This window comes from Halichoeres trimaculatus, unplaced genomic scaffold (genome assembly GCF_033239565.1).
Source record: "Halichoeres trimaculatus isolate MK-OKI-2021-1 unplaced genomic scaffold, fHalTri1.1 fHalTri1_scaffold_8, whole genome shotgun sequence".
Classification (NCBI taxonomy): Eukaryota; Metazoa; Chordata; class Actinopteri; order Labriformes; family Labridae; genus Halichoeres; species Halichoeres trimaculatus.
Genome location: NW_027437186.1, coordinates 30,780,902 through 30,799,680, shown reverse-complemented (window position 1 = coordinate 30,799,680; position 18,779 = coordinate 30,780,902). Strand labels below are relative to the sequence as shown.

The following is an 18,779-nucleotide window of genomic DNA, read 5'->3' as shown; positions in this document are numbered from 1 at the left end:
TTTTAAAAACTGTGACTGCTCTACAACCCAGTTCGGAAAAAGTTGTGACTCTGTAAAAAAATGCTGATGAGCACAGAAGTGAATGGTGTGATATTCATCGAAAACCCTGTAATTGAAAACGGTGCAAAGCTAACACATCAAATGTAGAAACTGAACATTTTCCCTTTAATAGAACATTAAGGGGTCATTTAAATGTGGATACCAGCGCCATCTTTAAAAAAGAAACAGACAACTTATGCTAAAAAAAAAGCAGTTAGAGGAGAATATGCCAACTAATTAGGCTGATTTCCAGCAGGTAAATAACATGAGTGGGTTCAAAAAGAGCACTCCAAGAGGCTGAGTGTCTCAGAAGTAAAGATGGGAAAAGGTTTACCACTCTGTAAGAGAGGAAAGTGTTCAGATTAATGTCTAAAATTGCAAAGTGTTTAGGGATTTTATCTTCTAAGTTACACAACATCATTATAGGACTCGGGGAAATTTCTGTTTAAAAGGGACAAGGCTGAAAAGCAGCACTGGATGATTGTGATTCTTGAGGTCTCAGGTGTTCCTGCTTTGAAAACAGACAAGACTCTGTAGTGGAAGCATAGACCGTGTAAAACATGGACGTTTCTGAAACAGTAAATAAAGCACATCGGCTATAGCGGCCATATTGCCAGTGGCAAGGGCTTCATGTACAGCCATAGGGTGACCCTCAGCTGTGCCTCTTTTTGGGGGAGCTCGATCCTAGTATCCTCTGAGTGGCTGAGTTAGAAAAAAAATTCACCCCCTGTACAGTGGGTGCCGATAGTAAAATTAGTGACTCAGACAGGAGATGTTTTCTGAACCAGGCTGTTAATAAGTTCATTTCTGCTTTGAAAATGGCTTTTTTTGGCTTGGTGTGTATGTGACTTCCGGTACTTCCGGAGCCAGCCTCAAGTGCACACTGGAGAAACAGTAGATTTTAGCACTTCCACATTGTCTCATTTTCTTAGACTGGAGGTTGCCGTCACCATATATGCTCAAAATGCCTTCCACAAACTATTTTAATGAGAGATTTAAACTGTGCTGTGCGAAGAGAAACTTGATCTAGAAATGTTGGCAACTCCTCCAAAGCTGAAACTATTTATGAAGGGCAGAGAAAGAATGGAAAACTGCTCTGTGGCCTGGAAAATATAAATTTGACACAAAGTGTTCATTTTCAAATGAAGAGAATCACCTGACTACTTCTTAGTGCAGTTATTTGGGTAGCTTACACCTCTGGGAAGACATACGTAATGCTAGACTAGAAGCCGCTTTCAGGGAAGACTTTGTACGTTTGAGCAAGATACCGCCAAGCCACATTCTGTACACATTACAACAGCATGGCTCTGTAGTAGAAGAGTCCAGGTGCTAAACTGGCCTGGGACCCTGAACTGATGAGCAGCTAAAAAATTTATATCAGTCAATGCGCCCCTGTCATAATTTCTCTGAAGCATAGCTGGCATCAACACATTCAAAATAATTATTTTCAGTTTCAGTTTCCACATTTTAGATGTTGTCTTTTAACTATTTTCAGTCAAAAATGTGTTTGAATGATCCACGAACCATCAAAATCTGTTGTCACTGACATTTCACCTAACATCCCAACTTTGAAATTCAGCTTATTGTTCCCGGTGAACATAAAGATGCGTTTCCGATGAATAAATAAGATATTGAGAAGAAGCCAGTTCCATACTAAAAGGTGACCTCTTTGTTCAGGTGCAGGCATGTGCAGTAATGTATTACGAAGCTATCACTAGAAAGCAGCGCTATTGCCAAAACGCACAAGCAATAGGTTTCAAAAAGGCAAGTGAATGCAACGTCTTACATCTTTCATGCATTGGATTACATCCCGTTTGTATTGTACATCGGCTGCTACATGATTTGGGAAGTGTTTTTTCTCTGGCCATAGCAACAGAAAAAATAAATATATATTATCTACAAGTTGCCCGTCTCCACAAAGAGGAGAATTTTTGTCACCTCTGGACTGCATCTGACATCAGTATTCAGTGCTGTGGGAATGTTTTCAATAGTAGATGATTCACAAAAGTTGCACAAACCCTCAATTCAGTACACGATTTGAAAAGTCTTTGTGCTGCTTTTTCTCCACTGCCTTTTGTCCCGTAGGTATGACACATCTCCACATTTTGAGGATATGGAATTTATGAAAGGATGAGCTTCAAAGGACACCAATTGAAAAAAGTGACACCAATCCACTACATTTATAGACAACACAAGATTGAAATTAAAAATATATCCTTTTAAAGTCATGGAAGTTCATGCAATCTGTAATGGCTGAGGTTGTCGGGAGTTTCTGTTTCCTTGGAATTGAAAGTCTGGGCCTGAGTTGGTCCCAAGTGGTCTGAGAGTGAGCCATGCATGTGCCACTGTCAGCCTCGCTGTGTGTTTAGTGCATGTAAACAGAAGACTGTGTTCAGACCTGGATCACTGTCAGAGCACTTGTGGGACAGCTTGTTACAGAGTTATTACTACTGCTGCTCTATGACTATCATTGTAACGGTTTATTACCACTCTGGGCAACGCACTGACATCAGTTCGATTTTAGGATTGTGGTTCACACGGGAGTTTTATGGCAAAATGCAGCCGCAAGTCTTCTGCAACTGTCAGTGTTGAGAACTTATATCAAACACTTAGGTGCTGGATAAATCTCAGAGATATATTTTTAGATCAAAGATAGCAGTAAACACACTCAATATGACCCTCACATGCATACTGCAGATGCATGCACGGATGCCCATGGCACCCGCACACACACGCATGCACACTTTGACACATATTGACTTGCGCACGCTGAAATTTCTTTGCACCACTTTCTCACAAAGCTTCAGTCTGTGACACGAGTCCTCTTTTTCTGAAGATGTTTATTCCAATAATCTCTGTCTTCTTCTTCTTCTCGTCTTCTTCTTTCCAGAGCGGCCTGTCTCTGTGGCTTACTGCTGGTGTTGCTTCAGGCTGAAAACAAAACACAGGAAGGAATTTGTTAGTCGGGTTTTCTTTCTTTCTTTTTTTTTCCTTTTTCACTGACACAGACAGATCCGACAAGACAGCGCTCTTTAACCACAGGGAACAACGAGCCCACGGGGGGAAAGATATTCTGTTTCTGCCATTCTCGGTCCCTGGGAGGTAATCTCATTTACCTGTAACTCTATGTCGCATGCCAGTCTTAATACAGCGTAGACGGCAAAATAAACAAGGTCCTCATTGGTAATGTATCAAGACAAATGTGCAGAGATGTAACACAGTAACCCTGCAATGCTTTTATCCTGTTGCTGCATTATAGAAATTTTCCTTTTAGAAGCAATGACAGCTCCACTGTACATGAAGCATTAAGCAATAATCCCGTTCCACCATCTTCTTATAATTACAGTCGTCTATTACGCCTGCTATCTGGCTGTTCCCCAAATTAAAACAAAGAAGAAAAATAGGAGCATACACCCTCATGTTTAAGGTGCAATAATTACTGTGGATTTGGTCTTTATCTGGAGCTGCTGATTGTTTTTCAAGATGACAGGCGCTGCGGCTGCATTCTGTGGCTTTATCACCATGAAACAAAGCAACTCCAGAGGCAAAAGTGCCACATTTAATTAAAACAAAGAGATAAGTTGGTCTGACGCTCATGCAAAGCAACACCCACCTCACCAAGCGAGGATGTTTGGGAGAAATATATTCAGGATTTAAAAGCAGGAAAGTGTTCAGTGATACCGCCTCTGATCTCTGCAATGAATGACTAAAATGACAAAAGCACATTAGCATTCACAGTTGGTCTCAGTAATTCAATTGCCTGAACGCCACAACAGAAATCCCAACAATAATGCACAAGTAATTCAATACGTCTTTCATCTTTGCAGCTTTTTGTGTAATTGTTCCTCTTGTCAGCTTAACTTTGTTTCTGATACAGCTTTGAAGCGCTTCTTGCCTCAGTGTGACCTTATCCTGTCTGCTTTTACCTTTTGTTCAAGGAGACAAACCAAATCCGACAAACATAAAGAGAGAATAAGATGTTTGTCTCCGTTTGTGGCCAACGGTCTGAGCCTGAAACAAAAGTCGTCCTCAAAACAGCACAACAAATTCCACCGTTTTCATCACAGTCCTGGTTAAAATGCTCCTCCAGAGTTTCCCTAATAGGAGCGATGCCTAGCATACACACTGGACGGGAGAGGGAGGGAGAGAAAGAGAAGGAGGGAAGAACAGGCACCCTGGCTGTCAGCACCTATCCCGGTAATGGCTGTTAAAGCAGTGGCCTCTACACCCTGTCTGCTCTGTCAGGACTCATCAGGCACTTTGGAGTCTCTGAGGAAAGGAAGGACGAGGCTCTGGTTGCCTGTAGCCTTCTCCGGGAGGGGACAGGTAGCAGTGAAAGGGTAACAAGAGAAGAGGGGCAGAGTAAAGTTAGAGTGGGGTAGAAAGAGGGGTCAGAGGAGGAAGCTGAGTCTGGTCAGGGGGTGACAGAGAGATGCAGCGTGACAGACAGAAGGAGGTCCTACAGGCAGGGAGCTCTATATACCCACATACCTGGGGAGTACACTGCCTGGCCCAAAAAAAAATTCCCCTAAAAAAAAAGAAAAAAGGTCACACAGTCTAATATTTCCCTGGACTTCCTTTAGCTTTGCTTGCATTTGTCGTAGCATTGCTTAAATAAGCGTCTGCAGTGTCACAAGATTTATTTCCATCCAGTGTTGCATTAATTTTTCACTATCTTGCGTTGATGATGGTAGAGTCTGACGGCTGTCAGCCAGTGAGGCTCAATTTGATAGGGAGCATAAAGATTGGACTCTGGAGCAATGGAAGAAGATCATGTGATCCGATGAGTCCAGATTGACCCTGTTCCAGAGTGATGGTCCATCAGGGTAAGAAGAGAGGCAGATGAAGTGATCACCCATCATGCCTAGCGCCTACTGTCCAAGCCTGTGGGGGCAGTGCTATGATCTGGGGTTGCTGCAGTTGGTCAGGTCTAGGTTCAGCAACAATCTGTGCTCAAAGAATGAGGTCAGCTGACTACCTGAATATACTGAATGACCAGGTTATTCCATCAATGGGTTTTTTTTCCCTGATGGCATGGCCGTATTCCAAGATGACAAGGCCAGGCTCAAATTTTGAAAGAGTGGTTCAGAGAGCATGAGACATCATTTTCACACATGGATTGGTCACCACAGAGTCCAGACCTTAACCCCATTGAGAATCTTTGGGATATACTGGGGAAGGCTTTGTGTGGTCAGACTCTACCATCATCAATGAAAGATCTTAGTGAAAAATTAATGCAACACTGGATGGAAATAAATCTTGTGACATTGCAGAAGCTTACCGAAACAATGCCACAGCTAATGCATGCCATAATCAAAGCTAAAGGTGGTCTAACAAAATATTACACTGAGTGACCTTTTTTTGGGCCAGGTAGTGTATATACTCAGATTGTGTGGGCGATGTTGAAGCTGTTTGAGGGGTCACTGAAGAGCGTCTTCCTTTATGCCACAGGCAGTCAAACACAGAGGTTATGATCATTCAAGCATCTTAAAAATCATTTTGTCAACTTTCTGTCTCTCCTACTCTGTATTAATTTCTGTATTCACAAGGTTAGTGCATAAACAAAGGGTGGATAAGAATGTTGGATCAGGGGTCTGCAACCTTTAGAATACAAAGACCATTTTTCCTCATCTCACCTGGATTAAAGTCAATCTATAGCCACAAAATCTATTTTACCTTCACAATTCTCAGTACAGCAAACAAAATCCTCTATAAAGTTAAAATCAATTGGTTAATTATTTAAACAAGAAGTTTTGGAAGTTATAAAATAGTGGAGCTACAAAAGTAATACTTGAATTCAAAGATATTGATCATTTTTGTTGTTTGCTCATTTTTACCTACAGATGTATATTAAGCCAGCACAGTGGCAGTTAAATGGGTCCATCCACACATAAATAAAATATCTACTTTCTTCCATATTTTTCTCTCTTTTTCTTAAATTTAGTTTTCCTTCTGAGAGTGTGAAACTTGAGGTGAGCCACAGGTGCAAGAAAAGTTGGTGGGCTGTTGATGATGTAGGAGGTGAAGTAGAGCAGTGGCAGGCTTTATTGCCAGATTTGATACGTATTTAGTTCAACAAAATGTTAAACCATGATTTTATTTAGTGTCACTTTTACTAATTATCAATACTGTCCGTAAGAAACATAAAATATCTTTATTTCAATAAAATCTTTTCTTAAAGATACAGAGAGCCACAGCAAAGGAGTTACAGAGCCGCAGGTTGCAGACCCCTGTGTTGGATGGACGAACTCCTGAAACTATGGCCATGAAATCAAGGCTCTGTTAAAGGCCCAACTGATACAAGCGGTTGTCCATAGTCCTTCTCAGGGAGTTTTGCACATTTAGAAGATACTTGTCTTAATCTGGTGGATATTGATGCACCAACATTACTCTCCACGGAAGTCCAGAATTGCCAAACATTTAATCTCATAAACAGCAACATGTATCAATCTCAATATAGCATAATACGCTGAAAAGTTGCTCTGATAAAGCAAACAAAAAGGCAGAAGGACAGGAAACTGATGATTTCACAATCATACAGATGACAGAAGCTCATAAGTCCATGGGACACTACAGTTTAGGATCACTGCAGAAGTGTAAACCAGGCTCTAAACTCTACTTACCAACCTAGCTGAACAACCTCAGAGGGCCTCAGTATAAGAGGGAAATTAATCACACATTTTATCCACAAATGGCACATCTGAGAGCACTTCTTAAATTTTATCTTCCAGAGGGGCATCCTAATCACACTTCAGACTCCATGTTGAGTTTCTCAGTTGAACTTTTCAGTGTTTTAATTGGATTTTCTGTGAGTGCAGACTCTGAAAGTAAGTTTTCTAAGTTTTTCTTTATCAGTCATTTGGGGGTCCTCGTCCTTTTTTTTTTTTTTTTTTTCTTACAATCAGAAGCGTGAAAAAAGTTTTGAATTAAATTTTAAAAGCTGTAACCACAAAATGATGAAATTTTCTCAGTTGCTGATTGGTAGGGTGGATAAAACATTAAACTGCTGCTGCTGATGAATTCTTTGTTGAAATTGTCTTGGGAGCACTTGTCTGTGTCTTGGGAATCCTGGGGTCTTGACCCTGGCTGAAAACCACTGATTGAGACTGAAAAAGCTTCTAAAAAAATTAAGAAATGTCAAAGACAATCTCCATAATCCAAAGATAAAGTCTTTCGATTACTTCTCTGCACTGACCACCAGTAACAGCTTTATCGTTTTTCAAGTGAAATTAAACAGTAAGTCGTTCTATTTGAAAAAGCTTAAACCAGAGCATTTTAAGGCTTTGGCGCTTAAAAAAATAATAGCCCAAAAGCACACCAACAGCATTGCAGATAAATCTTCTGTCAGTCAGCTGGTCAATACATTCAATTACAGTTTCAGGACTCCAAAGTGGCTGGGTGTGGTAGTTTTTATAACCCCTGAGGTCTAAATCTGTTGCCTTGCTAGCTCCCAGTTTGTCACAAATCGATCCAAAACACCAAGCGCTCAGCTGCCCCTTGGTGTATTGTTTCAAAAATGATTGGACTCTTCTAACTTTGTGGAAAGAATCAAAGGACAGTTTATCCAGTGAGTGTTTGAGGGGCTCACATCAGAAAAAGTGGCATTATCAAAGGGTGCAGAATGGACCAACAAAAGGGTGTAGCAGTAGGTGGACAGCTTCAAGATTTAAGGGAGACCTATTTCCTGATCCATATTTGGTGTCCCATTAAGACAGTAAGATACGCCTACCCCACCGCTCTGTCAAGGACATGTCCAATCGACCGCTTTTTTGAATTATCCATCACCTGGAGAGTCTCATTTCAGCGCTCAGCTTGTCCTTCACACTGCACTTTGTTGATGCAGTGGGTTTATTTTATTTAACTGGATAATCTCACTTTGAGGTCAGGACACGCATAATCATGCAGCACACGTCATGCTAAATGATTTATGATCAAGATACAGATTACAAAAATTAAATGAATAACAGCCTTAAAGGTGCAAACTAGTTTCCAATTAAATGCAGAAGTTGTGAAAACAGATTATATTTTACAAACTGTTCTGCACTGTTCAATGATCTGGCGTTCAGGTGAATTGATGTCAAATCATTCTCCAGTGTGTTCCACCCAGGGGGGCGGCAAACTGAGTTTTCCTTTTTCGTGCTTGGAGCAGAAGTGTGGAACAGAAAAGTTGCTCTTTTGGCTGTGAAGGAACATCACAGCTGTATCCTCCTCCAACAGATGAAAGCACCAGAAAACAGTGTGACACGTCCTCCGTACAGCAACAGCCACATCACGGCTGCTTCTGCTCACCACTTCACCCATGACTCCAGTACGAGCTGTTACTGAAACCTGGGGCTGCTCCATCTGTGAGGACCTTTCATGCCGGCTCAGAACCACCAGCTGTAAGTAACATCATAACACTTGGTAATGCAACACCAGCTAATGTACTGTATGATGGTGGAGCTAGTGTGGGCGCTAACAGATAACCTCTGACATTTTCTGTAAAGGCATACATTACTGGTGGTTTCATGACTACGGAGCTGTTAGAATATAAAACACACAAGCTGTGTCTGAGTCTATTTCACTGGAAAGGGATCCTGAACACTGTGATTCAGGTAGAGGCTCATAAGGGCTGAAAGGAGGGTTTTCATAGATGCTCATTTAAGATGAATAACAAGCTGCAAACCATGCAGAACAAGTTGAAAATAAGTACACAGCTTCTAGATTCCAGTATGCACAGACACCATGGTGTAAGGACAACAGCACTTGCTCTGAAGTACATTTCTGATCTCCTCAGTCCATATGTGCCTGGTCGTGACTTAAGGTCCTCAGCGAAGGCTCTGTTTGCTGTCCCAAAGTCAAAGCTGAGGACCAAAGGTGACCCGGCCTTCTATGGCCTCAGAGCTCCCACTCTGAGGAACCCTGAGGAGATCAGAATGACAGACTTTTCATCCTCTTTCAAATCTCTTTATTGGAGATTTATGAGTGTTTTAATTGTCAAAATGCTGCTTTTATTTTTTATTTTATGTTTAACTTTTTTCTTTGACAGTTTCATGGGCAGGATTTTAAATCCTTTATCCTTTTTTTTAATTGTTGCAATAAATTACTGTTTTTATTTTTACAGATGTTTTCCTTTCTTTTGTTTGGTGGAGGTTCTTAGCCTTTAATATATTTCTTTATTTTTCCTCACATTTCTCTTTTACCTCTCTTCTTCTTCTCTTTTGTTTTTTTTTACTGTTTGTTTTTACGATGTTTCAAAAAGTGAAATAGAAATAAAGTTTATTATTATTAATTATTTCATTATTATTATTATTACTTACATGAGGCTTTTCTCATCTTTTGACTGCTCATACTTTTCCCATGAACTAGTGGGGGAAAAAAGTCTCAATGCACAATAATTTGTTAATTTTTGTGTTTATTTTTGTGTTTGAAATCCATGAAGGCATGTCTCCTGTCATATTCAGAGCAGTTTCACATGTTGTGTCTGTGTTGTGGCTCTTTTATAGCCCTTGCCAACTGGTTTATCAGTGGTTATCAAGTTAAGCAGACCTTGAACTAGCACTAACTCTAGTCAATACATAGCATAGAGGGCGCGTTGGTGAAAAAGAGGTGAAAGCGCTCCAACATGTCACATTCATCCTTTCACACTGAAAGCAGAGAATGATATGTAAAATTCATATCTGTGTCAGCTAATAATAATAAAACAAATTCATGTGATGCAGGCTGTGTCACTTGGGAGCTTCCTGTGGCTCCAAAGATGCTCTGACATGTAGATTGTGACAGATGGGATTGAGCCTATTGATTAAGACACTGCACTTTGATAATAGAGTACCTGATTTCCTCACGCTCCATATTTTCTACCACATGAATGAAAACTGATGCTGTTAAAATACAGTGATGTCCACAGAGTCCATTAACTGTGAAGTTACAGTGTCTGGTGGAAGTACACGTTGAGGTATAGTATGTAGGAGAGTGTGATGCAGTAAAGCACAAGGTGAGGTAGAGATGTGTTACAGAAACAGGTCATGGTGTGTGAGTGAAGGGGCCTGCTAATGGAGTAATCCAATAATCCTTCCAAGGGTCGCACATGAGGGATGCTGGATACACGAGGACGAGAATGTGCAAGAGAGGAAGCAGAGATTTTATTTGCCTGACTGTCTGAGGCAAGTGTTTATGAGGATGCTAAGGTCACCTTGGCACCCTGTTGGCGTGTGTGTGAATTTGTGTGTGCACCAGGTAAACGCAGTCTGTGGCGGTTGCTAAGGGAGCTGTGAGTCATGATTCAGGCGTGACCCACCCCACCCCAACCCACACATACACACACACAGGCCCCCCTCCTCCTGCAGCCCTGACCTTATTAACAACACAGACAGTGATGCTCAGGGCAGGATGTGTGTGTGTGTGAGTGTGAGTGTGTGTGTGGATGTGTAAAAACAAATGTGTTTGTGTTAGTTTTGGGCTGAAGGTGTGAGAGAAGGATGAAGTGTGCCTTAAGGGGAGATGAAGAGAGCTTTAGGCCGGCTGCAGCTTGTGTGTGTGTGTGTGTGTGTGTGTGGGATTGTGATTGTGTGGCAGAGGAGGCATGCGAGAGGAGAGCTCAGCAGCGACAGTCCTGAATTAACCTTTCACCTTGCCTCAAGCAGGGAGAAGATGCCAGGCACACATACTAAGATCTACACACACACACACACACACACACACACACACACACACACACACACACACACAGATATGCCTTCCCTATTAGCAGGTCGATGGCTCAACCATTTGCATTCAGGGTTACTTTACACTAAGCACCGTAATCTCTCACACTGGTAGCCGGCCTCCCTTGCTCTCGGTGCCTCTGCCTTTTAAATGTGCATTAGTTTGCTCGGCACTTTGTGTGTACGTGTCCTCTGTGATACTGATGCTGAATAATTACCAGGGTGAGTAGGCTAAATGGATTGTCCCCGACCTCGCCACTATACCCTTGGGGCTTGCGTAAAAATCAGCATCAACATCTCACACACTCTTGCACACGCTATGCACATAGAGCCACGTAGAAGCAGGCCAGAGGTCAGCATTGTGTAACTAAAAAATGCACCCGGAAAGCAAAGGCTGTGCAAACGTGGTGAGAGATGCGAACGTGATGACATTATACGGGTAGTTACAGCGATGCAGCCTCATTGGTTCGGATTACAACCCTGCTGACAGTTCCCATCAAGAGAGCCGTGCTTTACTGGTGGCTTTGTTTCCTCTCTCGTGGACTCTGAGGGGCTAATTAGTGCCTGTGTCTGTTTTATTCTTATTTTGTTTTAATGCATGTATACTTGGACAAAAACTTTTCAGGCTGCATAAGAGCCACCAGAGCCCGTAGGACATGTTCTAACTCGACTATGAGCTCCATAACCACTTTTTAATGCTTCAGACTGCCGGGTGATTCTAATAGGAACAATGTTTAACCAGAAAAAGCTGGATCTACATAATAGAGCCTGACAGATGAATCAGCAGCCACTTAGAGCTCATATTATTGGGGCTGATGTGGACAAATATACTGTTAGAGTGCATAAATGTTTAACAGGCCCAGAGAAGATCTTTTCTTTTTGAATGATCTTATAGTGGAATTAAACATGGGGGAACCACAAAGAGATCTGTAACTGCACTAACACAGAACTTTAATGACTCACAAACTTTGGGCTCTAATTGGATTCTGGAGCTCTAAATTAGTCAGCTCAGGAAAAAAGACCAACACAGTGCAAGTTACTCTCACAACAAATCTGGATGAAACTTTGTGTTGAAACATCAGCAGACCGTGCAAGTTGTTAAGAGGTGTGAAAAAATATTGATACAGCAATATATCTTAATACTTTGACCACTGATATAAGATCAATACTTTAACTCTCAATATCCAGGTTTTTGTGAAAATAAAAATTCATATTTTAGCTGAGTTGGAAGTAAACTACAACTTCCACATTTCCACCACGGTAGATGTATGTTGCTATTAGACTGTATGATAAATATCATCTCAAAGTAAAAGTTTCAAATTTCTTAACTTGATAATGTGGGTTTTTGTTGTAATGAGAAAGTCAGCATGCCATAGACACCATTGTTTCCTTAGTCCTTGAGAAATGTTTTGATTTAATACATACACATCAGCTTTATTTTTTCTTAGTTAACTGTGTAGAATGTCGCAAAATATCACAATACTGTGATACATTGTGATACTATTGTATTGTGACCCAAGTATTGTGATGTGTATCGTATCAAATCTCAAAGTACATTGAACATATCTTATTCCTAAACTTGATAATGTGGGTTTTGATGCAGTAAGCATCATTGCTTTCTCTCTATTCTTGGGTCATTTAGTTTAAAATCATTTTGAGTTCAATTCTTACAGTGCAGTAGACTGATAAAATAATAATCATGGTCATGTATTGTGCAATATTAGGTTTTTTATGAGTAACATTGGTTACGCTAAGTGACATTTATCAGTTTCACCAACTGACCACATCTTTCACCCAATCATTCTTTTGCAACATTAATCTAATGTCATAATAGTTTAAGTGACAAGCTTGATGCACTTAATGTTTTCAGTGTGTGTATAAAACACTGCATATGACTTTTATTATTTCAAACACATAAAATAGAAAAGTTGTTTTTAACAAGTAGTTAAAGATGCAGAGGAGGATCTGTCTTGAATGAACTCCTTTGCCACCTTGTGGCCCAGAGTCTCCGCACACTGTTGTAAATTACTTTTAGTGAGGCGTGTGTTTATTTTGGAATTAAATGGAGATTGGAATCGAAACAAATTAAAACATGATATCAAGCAAACGTTGTTGTAGCCGACTATGTTAGCCCTATGCTCCAACGTATCTGTAGGCTAATGTGACAACAAGTAAACACTGTCAGTTTGTAAGTAGTTTAGTAGCCGTTTATATTTAGTGCAGCTGGCAGCCTGGTTAAATCCTGGTTATGTGCTGCCAGTCATCTAAGAAGCAGAGCTAACGTAACCTCACTCTTCATTTTATTGATAGACTCTAAAGTTTGAACAGACCACTGCAAAACAACTGCTGCATGTGTGTTGGTATAAACATTTTCACAAACAGCTTAGCCTCGGTGTTATGGGGTGATACAGCCCAAGCTAAAGGCCAATTAGCCTTCTCCTGTTTAGCTTTCTTCTGCTCTTCTGTCCTTTTCCTGTCTGACAGTTAGTCGACAGTTGGTTGGCCTGGTCAGGAGGCTAAGAAGTAGCAAATTAAAATAAACTGTAACCAGCAATATTGGCACTGATAATCTCATTTTAAGGTGTGGATTACGATTAGGCATATATCTAGAAGGGTGACTTTTTCAAGATCACTTTCAAACTCCTTGCAGCTCCTTTAACTGGGTAGAATATCACAATATATCACAATATTGTGATATATTGTGAAATTATTGTATCGTGACCAAGTATTGTGATGCGTAGCGTATCGGGAAATTCTTGCTAATACTCACTCCTAATGCACTTAGCACAACAATGACAGGACTGACCTTAAATGTGTCACTACATTGCACATTAATTAAGTTCATCCTGCCAACACTGCCTTCCCAAAACAGCTATTAAAAGTTTGAAACTATTTATTGTAACTCTTGCAAAGAGATGGCCTTCTGGTTTACCTTAAATAAATTCTTAACTGCTAAAACTAGATGAAAAACCACTGTATGAAGGCAGGCCCACAGTCACCACTGGGAACAGCCTGTCTTCAACAGAACGCCTGCCAGATTTTACAGCTGTAGGGTTAGAATAACCAATTCAGCTGTGCTGACGGCCTTATGTTCATTTTTAATTTTTCCTCTTTTATTTTTCCAAACCAGCCATTATTTTTAAAGAGTCTTCAGTCAGGATCCAACATGAGATTTAAAGTTTCTCTATTTAGTTCAGTATTTCTTGCTGCCCACTTGTGTCCCTGTCTGCTAGCCAGCTAAGTTGGCTCAAGTTATCAAACAGAGCAAACTAAAAATGTTCTGCTGGGGCTCTGTGGTTGTATCTCTGCTGTTATCACCCTGTACAGGTCCAATTACAGCAGCCAGACAGGAGCGACTGTGCGGAGTCTACAGCGTTTCAAATGACCTGCAGCTGACCGTGCATGGAGCAGATGCATGCTGCAGATAGAGAGAGCTGGCAGAGAGAACATCCAACTGTTTAAAGAATGGAGAAATCTGTTGTTTTTTTCTGATGACACATTCCTAATGCCAAACATCACGCATACACAAATGCACACAAACAGACACAGATGCACACACACACACTTTTCATGGATGTTTCTGCGGTGAGAGCTAATCCCCTGCCGCTGTCAGCTGCGCTTTCGTCTCCTCCAAAAAGCTCCTTACACAAGCCAAAGCTCATCCTGAGTGTGAAAAAAGACACACACACAACCCACAGAAATACATACACACAGACACACACACACTCACTCCCCAAGTTAGGGTTGAAGATCTCACGTCACTTACGCAAAGCCTTGTCCGCCCCGTGAACAGCCCAGAGATATGAAGGGAACAATCTGAATAGCCTGTTCCCATAAGTACTCCAACACATTCTACACACACAGATACATAAAACACATCTGAGCAGGCGAACACTCCACAATCAGACAGCTTGTTCTTTAAGGGAGGAGACATTAAAAGAATTGCTCGTTCTTCTGCCGTGCACAGAAATAACCCACACTGACATGCACAGGCCTCATTCATGGGTCCTTATGTCCTCTTACTTCTAAACTTGCGCTGCCTAAAAGGCTGTCTGAGCTCATATTTGTGCTGCAGCCTTGGTGTGCGTGTGTATGTCAGCAGAAAAGTGACACTTTACACACTTTGCTGCACAATAAAGTGTGACAGCTGCATTATTTGCTATCATATCATACCCCTGCTACTCTGATTTCAAGGCTAAAATGTAACGCACACTGATGCAGGGACGGGTTGGCTGTGTGTGTCTGTGTATTTGTCAGCGAGTCTTTGCCTAAAGCGCTCTCTAACACACTCTCCTGTACTCGTATTGTGTTTCACCTGAGCGACTGGGTGAAGGCAGGGGAAGTGAGGTCGATGAGGTGGAACCTTCGGCCATGTTCTATGTTTCCCAGAGGATCGATACAGTGGTACAGCAGTGCAACAGAGCTGGCAAGACTCATTTCCAGTACCAGTGTTCAGTCTCATGGACTTAAAAGAATTCAGCACGCGTGCCTGCAGTAAGTCTGCGAGGGCTCAGGGCTGTCGCACTGTGAAATCGCTCGTGCTTTGAGGGCTCTCTCATGGACTTTTTCACACTTTATGCACACTGCCTGCAATCCAGCGAATGCTGCTGAAGGGAATTATACACAATCCATAGCGCTGCAGCTCAAGAAACAGAAATAAGGAATTTGTAGCCATACTTTAGCCAAAGGGAGTAAATACACAACCTAAAACTACATATTTGAGACATGTTTGTGCCAAGTGCTGGACCGTTCTCACTCAAAGTGGAAATGCTCATGAATAATCACCAAAACACAGGGAATTTATCATTTCTGTACAATTTCAAAAACAGTTGGATGTGTAATAATTGGTTTAAAAAGCAGTGTTTTAATAAAACCCTTAAGATCCTTTTGTTGTAAAAAAAACAAACAAACAAAATAAACCAGATTTATTGTATTCTCTCGAGTCATTAACATCCTGCTAAGCTTATCATAATGCTACAATCTTATGCAGTGATATTAGACCAAGAAAAAAACAAGAGGAGCAACCTGATCCCTTTTTGAGATTTCTTCAGAACTGGATCCTTGGCACATAAAATCAGATAATCCAGTTCATCACCATCCAGAATAGGGATTAGGGATGATAATTTTCAGTAATTCCTATATTAAAATACTCTAAATGTCTAATGATTGAATATTCAAATACTTTAATATAACTCATTTGTTTACTTTTAACCATAGACAAAAATCAGGTACATTGGACACAGACCTCTTAGACTGTAATTAAAGTCTTTATGTACATCTTTTCACCTCTCGTAGATGTTGTACCCTGGCTTGTACTCTGGCTTGACAAATGCCATCAGCTCTCTGAAGCCTTCACCTTCTACAAAACTTGATTTGAGCATATCTCCTGTTACCATTTTGGTATTAGCAGGCTAATCTTCTCCTTTCTTGTTTCATCATACGAACAGGGCTTTGTCACAACGCCAACAGAGCTAGCAATTGACGTGATGCAAGGCTGCCTGTCTCCGTTGTTTTCTCCTTGTGCTTTGAGCACATGTGGTTGAGCATCCATCTATGGCATGCAAGTTTAACACCACATATATTAGCTGGAAATTAATGTCATCATTTCTGTCAAAGTTTATCCAGACATCACTTTTATTGACTGACATGTTGCATGTGTGTAGCAAGACAGTTCTCTATTTATGGTACTTTTGCCTATGGTGTAATAGCATGCTCATAGAGAGTTGCCGTAGCTGCCATGAAACAGTTGTTTTTGCTGAAATCTGGCTTGATATGCTGAAGCCATGACTGGAGAAGTCATAAGTTTGTATAGGCTACTGTTAAAAAAAAATCCTACATAGTATTTCCAGTTAGGCAAAGAAAAAAGATGGGTCACTCATAGGGATGGGAATCGAAAACAGGTTCCTGTTGAGAATCGATAAGATATGTTCCAATCCACTGATATCGTTAGCCTTTGTGCTTAACGATTCCCTTATCCATTCCCTTATCGATTTCAGGATTTTCAGCTTGAAGTTTTCCTGAAGAACTGACTTCATAAAGAAATGAACATTACTCTCTCTCAGGAGATTCATATTCAGTACATTTGAAATGATATAAATCACATTTTTTTTTACCAAAATAACAGAATAGCGCAAGCTTGATGCTAACGTATATGGGAAACTGCATTGATATGCTAGCAGTTAGCATACATCAATATAACTTAAGCTTCAGAATAGAATTTTAACTTTCATCACAGAAACATATCACATCAACTCTTTGTAAAAAATACTGAGAATTTCAAATGTCAAAAGCTAACAGGCAATTGAAAGACTCATGGCTGACTTCATAGCTATGCAAAGCTTCCAAACAGCCTAAACCATTACTATAACCACTTTGAGACACTAGATGGCCTACTTGAATTTTTAATATATATAAAAAAAAAAACAGTACATCAACGTCACATTGTGTGCAATTTTTTGCCTGTTTCTGTATAATTATGCCCAGAAATATCCAGACCCAGGGACTAATTACATTTTATTTACTTACAATATAAACTCATTTAAATGTTGTTGACACAGAAAACCTGTAAAGCTACTTTTTGTACCAAGAAAATTCACAACAGTAATTGATAAGGGAATCGATAAAGAATAAGATCGATAAACAGAATTGATAAGGGTATCTGTATTGACAAAATCTTATCAATTCCCATCCCTAGTCACACATGTTCAATGTATGTGTTCTAATTATTTCGCCAAAAGCAGTTATACTAGTTTCACCAGACACAGCCTACACACAATGTCATCTCCATCTTCTGAAATGCTAATGTTCAGTAGTCATACAACAGTCAATAGATAAGCTGTGACCATCGTTTTGGGTCCTAAAAAATAAGAATCATTTGTTTGACTGATGAGTATTGCTGCTGCAGACCAGTGAGGCAGGAGAAATATGACCAACTAGCTGACTTTTCATGTAGATGCCCAAGTTTGACAAAAGATCTGGTACAAAAATAGTCACTCAACTAAATGGATTACTTTTATTGCACCAAAGAGCAAAGCCTGAAGTTTGGAACCACTCTTGGGCTGAGAGTGATGGGGCCTTCAAGAGTTTGTCAGAAACTTGCGGCAGGAAGTATTATTTGTCATGGAGCACAAAATGCATGAACAGTAAGATGACCTGCAAAAATAAAACACCTCAGGGGATTAAATGCTTGGGATTAGGGCTGTCAGAATACCAAACTTTAAACAGTGTGGGCACAGAAATGGTCCACACTTCAGTTTCTGTTTCATTGCTTTTGTTTTCTCTGTTTACTTAAATTCTTTTTCTCTGGACTATTGCTGTCTTCTCTCTCTCTCTTTATGCTTTTTACAGTCAGATTTGGCTAAAAACAGATCTGTGGCCCTCTCTGCTGCCACTGAACATACTGTTAGAGACTGTATTGTTTTAAGCATGCAGCTTTAAAAGTCTCAGGTGGAAACAACTTCAGAGCAGCACAGTGGTACAGTGTGTACATGCAGAGGATCTAACTTCTGAATGTTCTGTCAAACTTTTTTTTTATCTTGCTGTGTTTGGGACAGTCCCACCAGTTCATTAGTGGGCAGTGGTGTTGAGCTTCCAGCAAACAGTCCACAGGTCGTTACTTAAAGAAAATGTAGTAAAGTGGGGACACTGAAGTCTCCTTTTCTCTTGCTCTCTAGCTCTGCACTGTGGGGTGTACAGTGTGTGTCTGTGAGTGAGATCAACCTGCTGTGTAGTGGCTCTATAAGGTGTGACAGCAAGAAGAGCAGAGCAAAGACACACCACACACTCTGGCTGCATACAAACAAAACCCTGCACCTTCCTGCAGGGCTGTATAGAGGTGAGTGCAGGTTTGTTTGCCCCTAAAAGCATAAATCTCTGTCGGTAAAAACCAGCCAGATTTCTCTGACTTACATCTTTGTTCTCAAAGTAAACAAGGTGTTTGTTTCCTTGAAGCAGCTTTGGGTTGAAATCTGATTGTAGATCTGTTTCCAAAGCTATAATCTTATCAAAGTTTTGATGCAGTGGCCTCCATATTTATTTGACAAAATAAGAGTTTGTCCC

General features: G+C 40.6%; 1 protein-coding gene and 1 long non-coding RNA gene across 2 annotated transcripts in view; one reads left to right on the top strand and one right to left on the bottom strand.

Moving 5' to 3' along the window:
* Positions 1-18,779, top strand: part of LOC141795512 (uncharacterized) — a 148,123-nt gene that overhangs the window by 72,149 nt on the left and 57,195 nt on the right. Inside the window, exon 2 of the long non-coding RNA XR_012598610.1 lies at positions 8,257-8,420. This is a non-coding gene — a long non-coding RNA (uncharacterized LOC141795512). The remainder of the gene's footprint in view (positions 1-8,256; positions 8,421-18,779) is intronic.
* Positions 690-18,779, bottom strand: part of LOC141795511 (zinc finger matrin-type protein 4) — an 84,382-nt gene continuing 66,292 nt past the window's right edge. Inside the window, exon 7 of the mRNA XM_074676417.1 lies at positions 690-2,970. Within this exon, the coding sequence (XP_074532518.1) occupies positions 2,949-2,970 (22 nt within the window). The 3' untranslated portion in view covers positions 690-2,948. The remainder of the gene's footprint in view (positions 2,971-18,779) is intronic.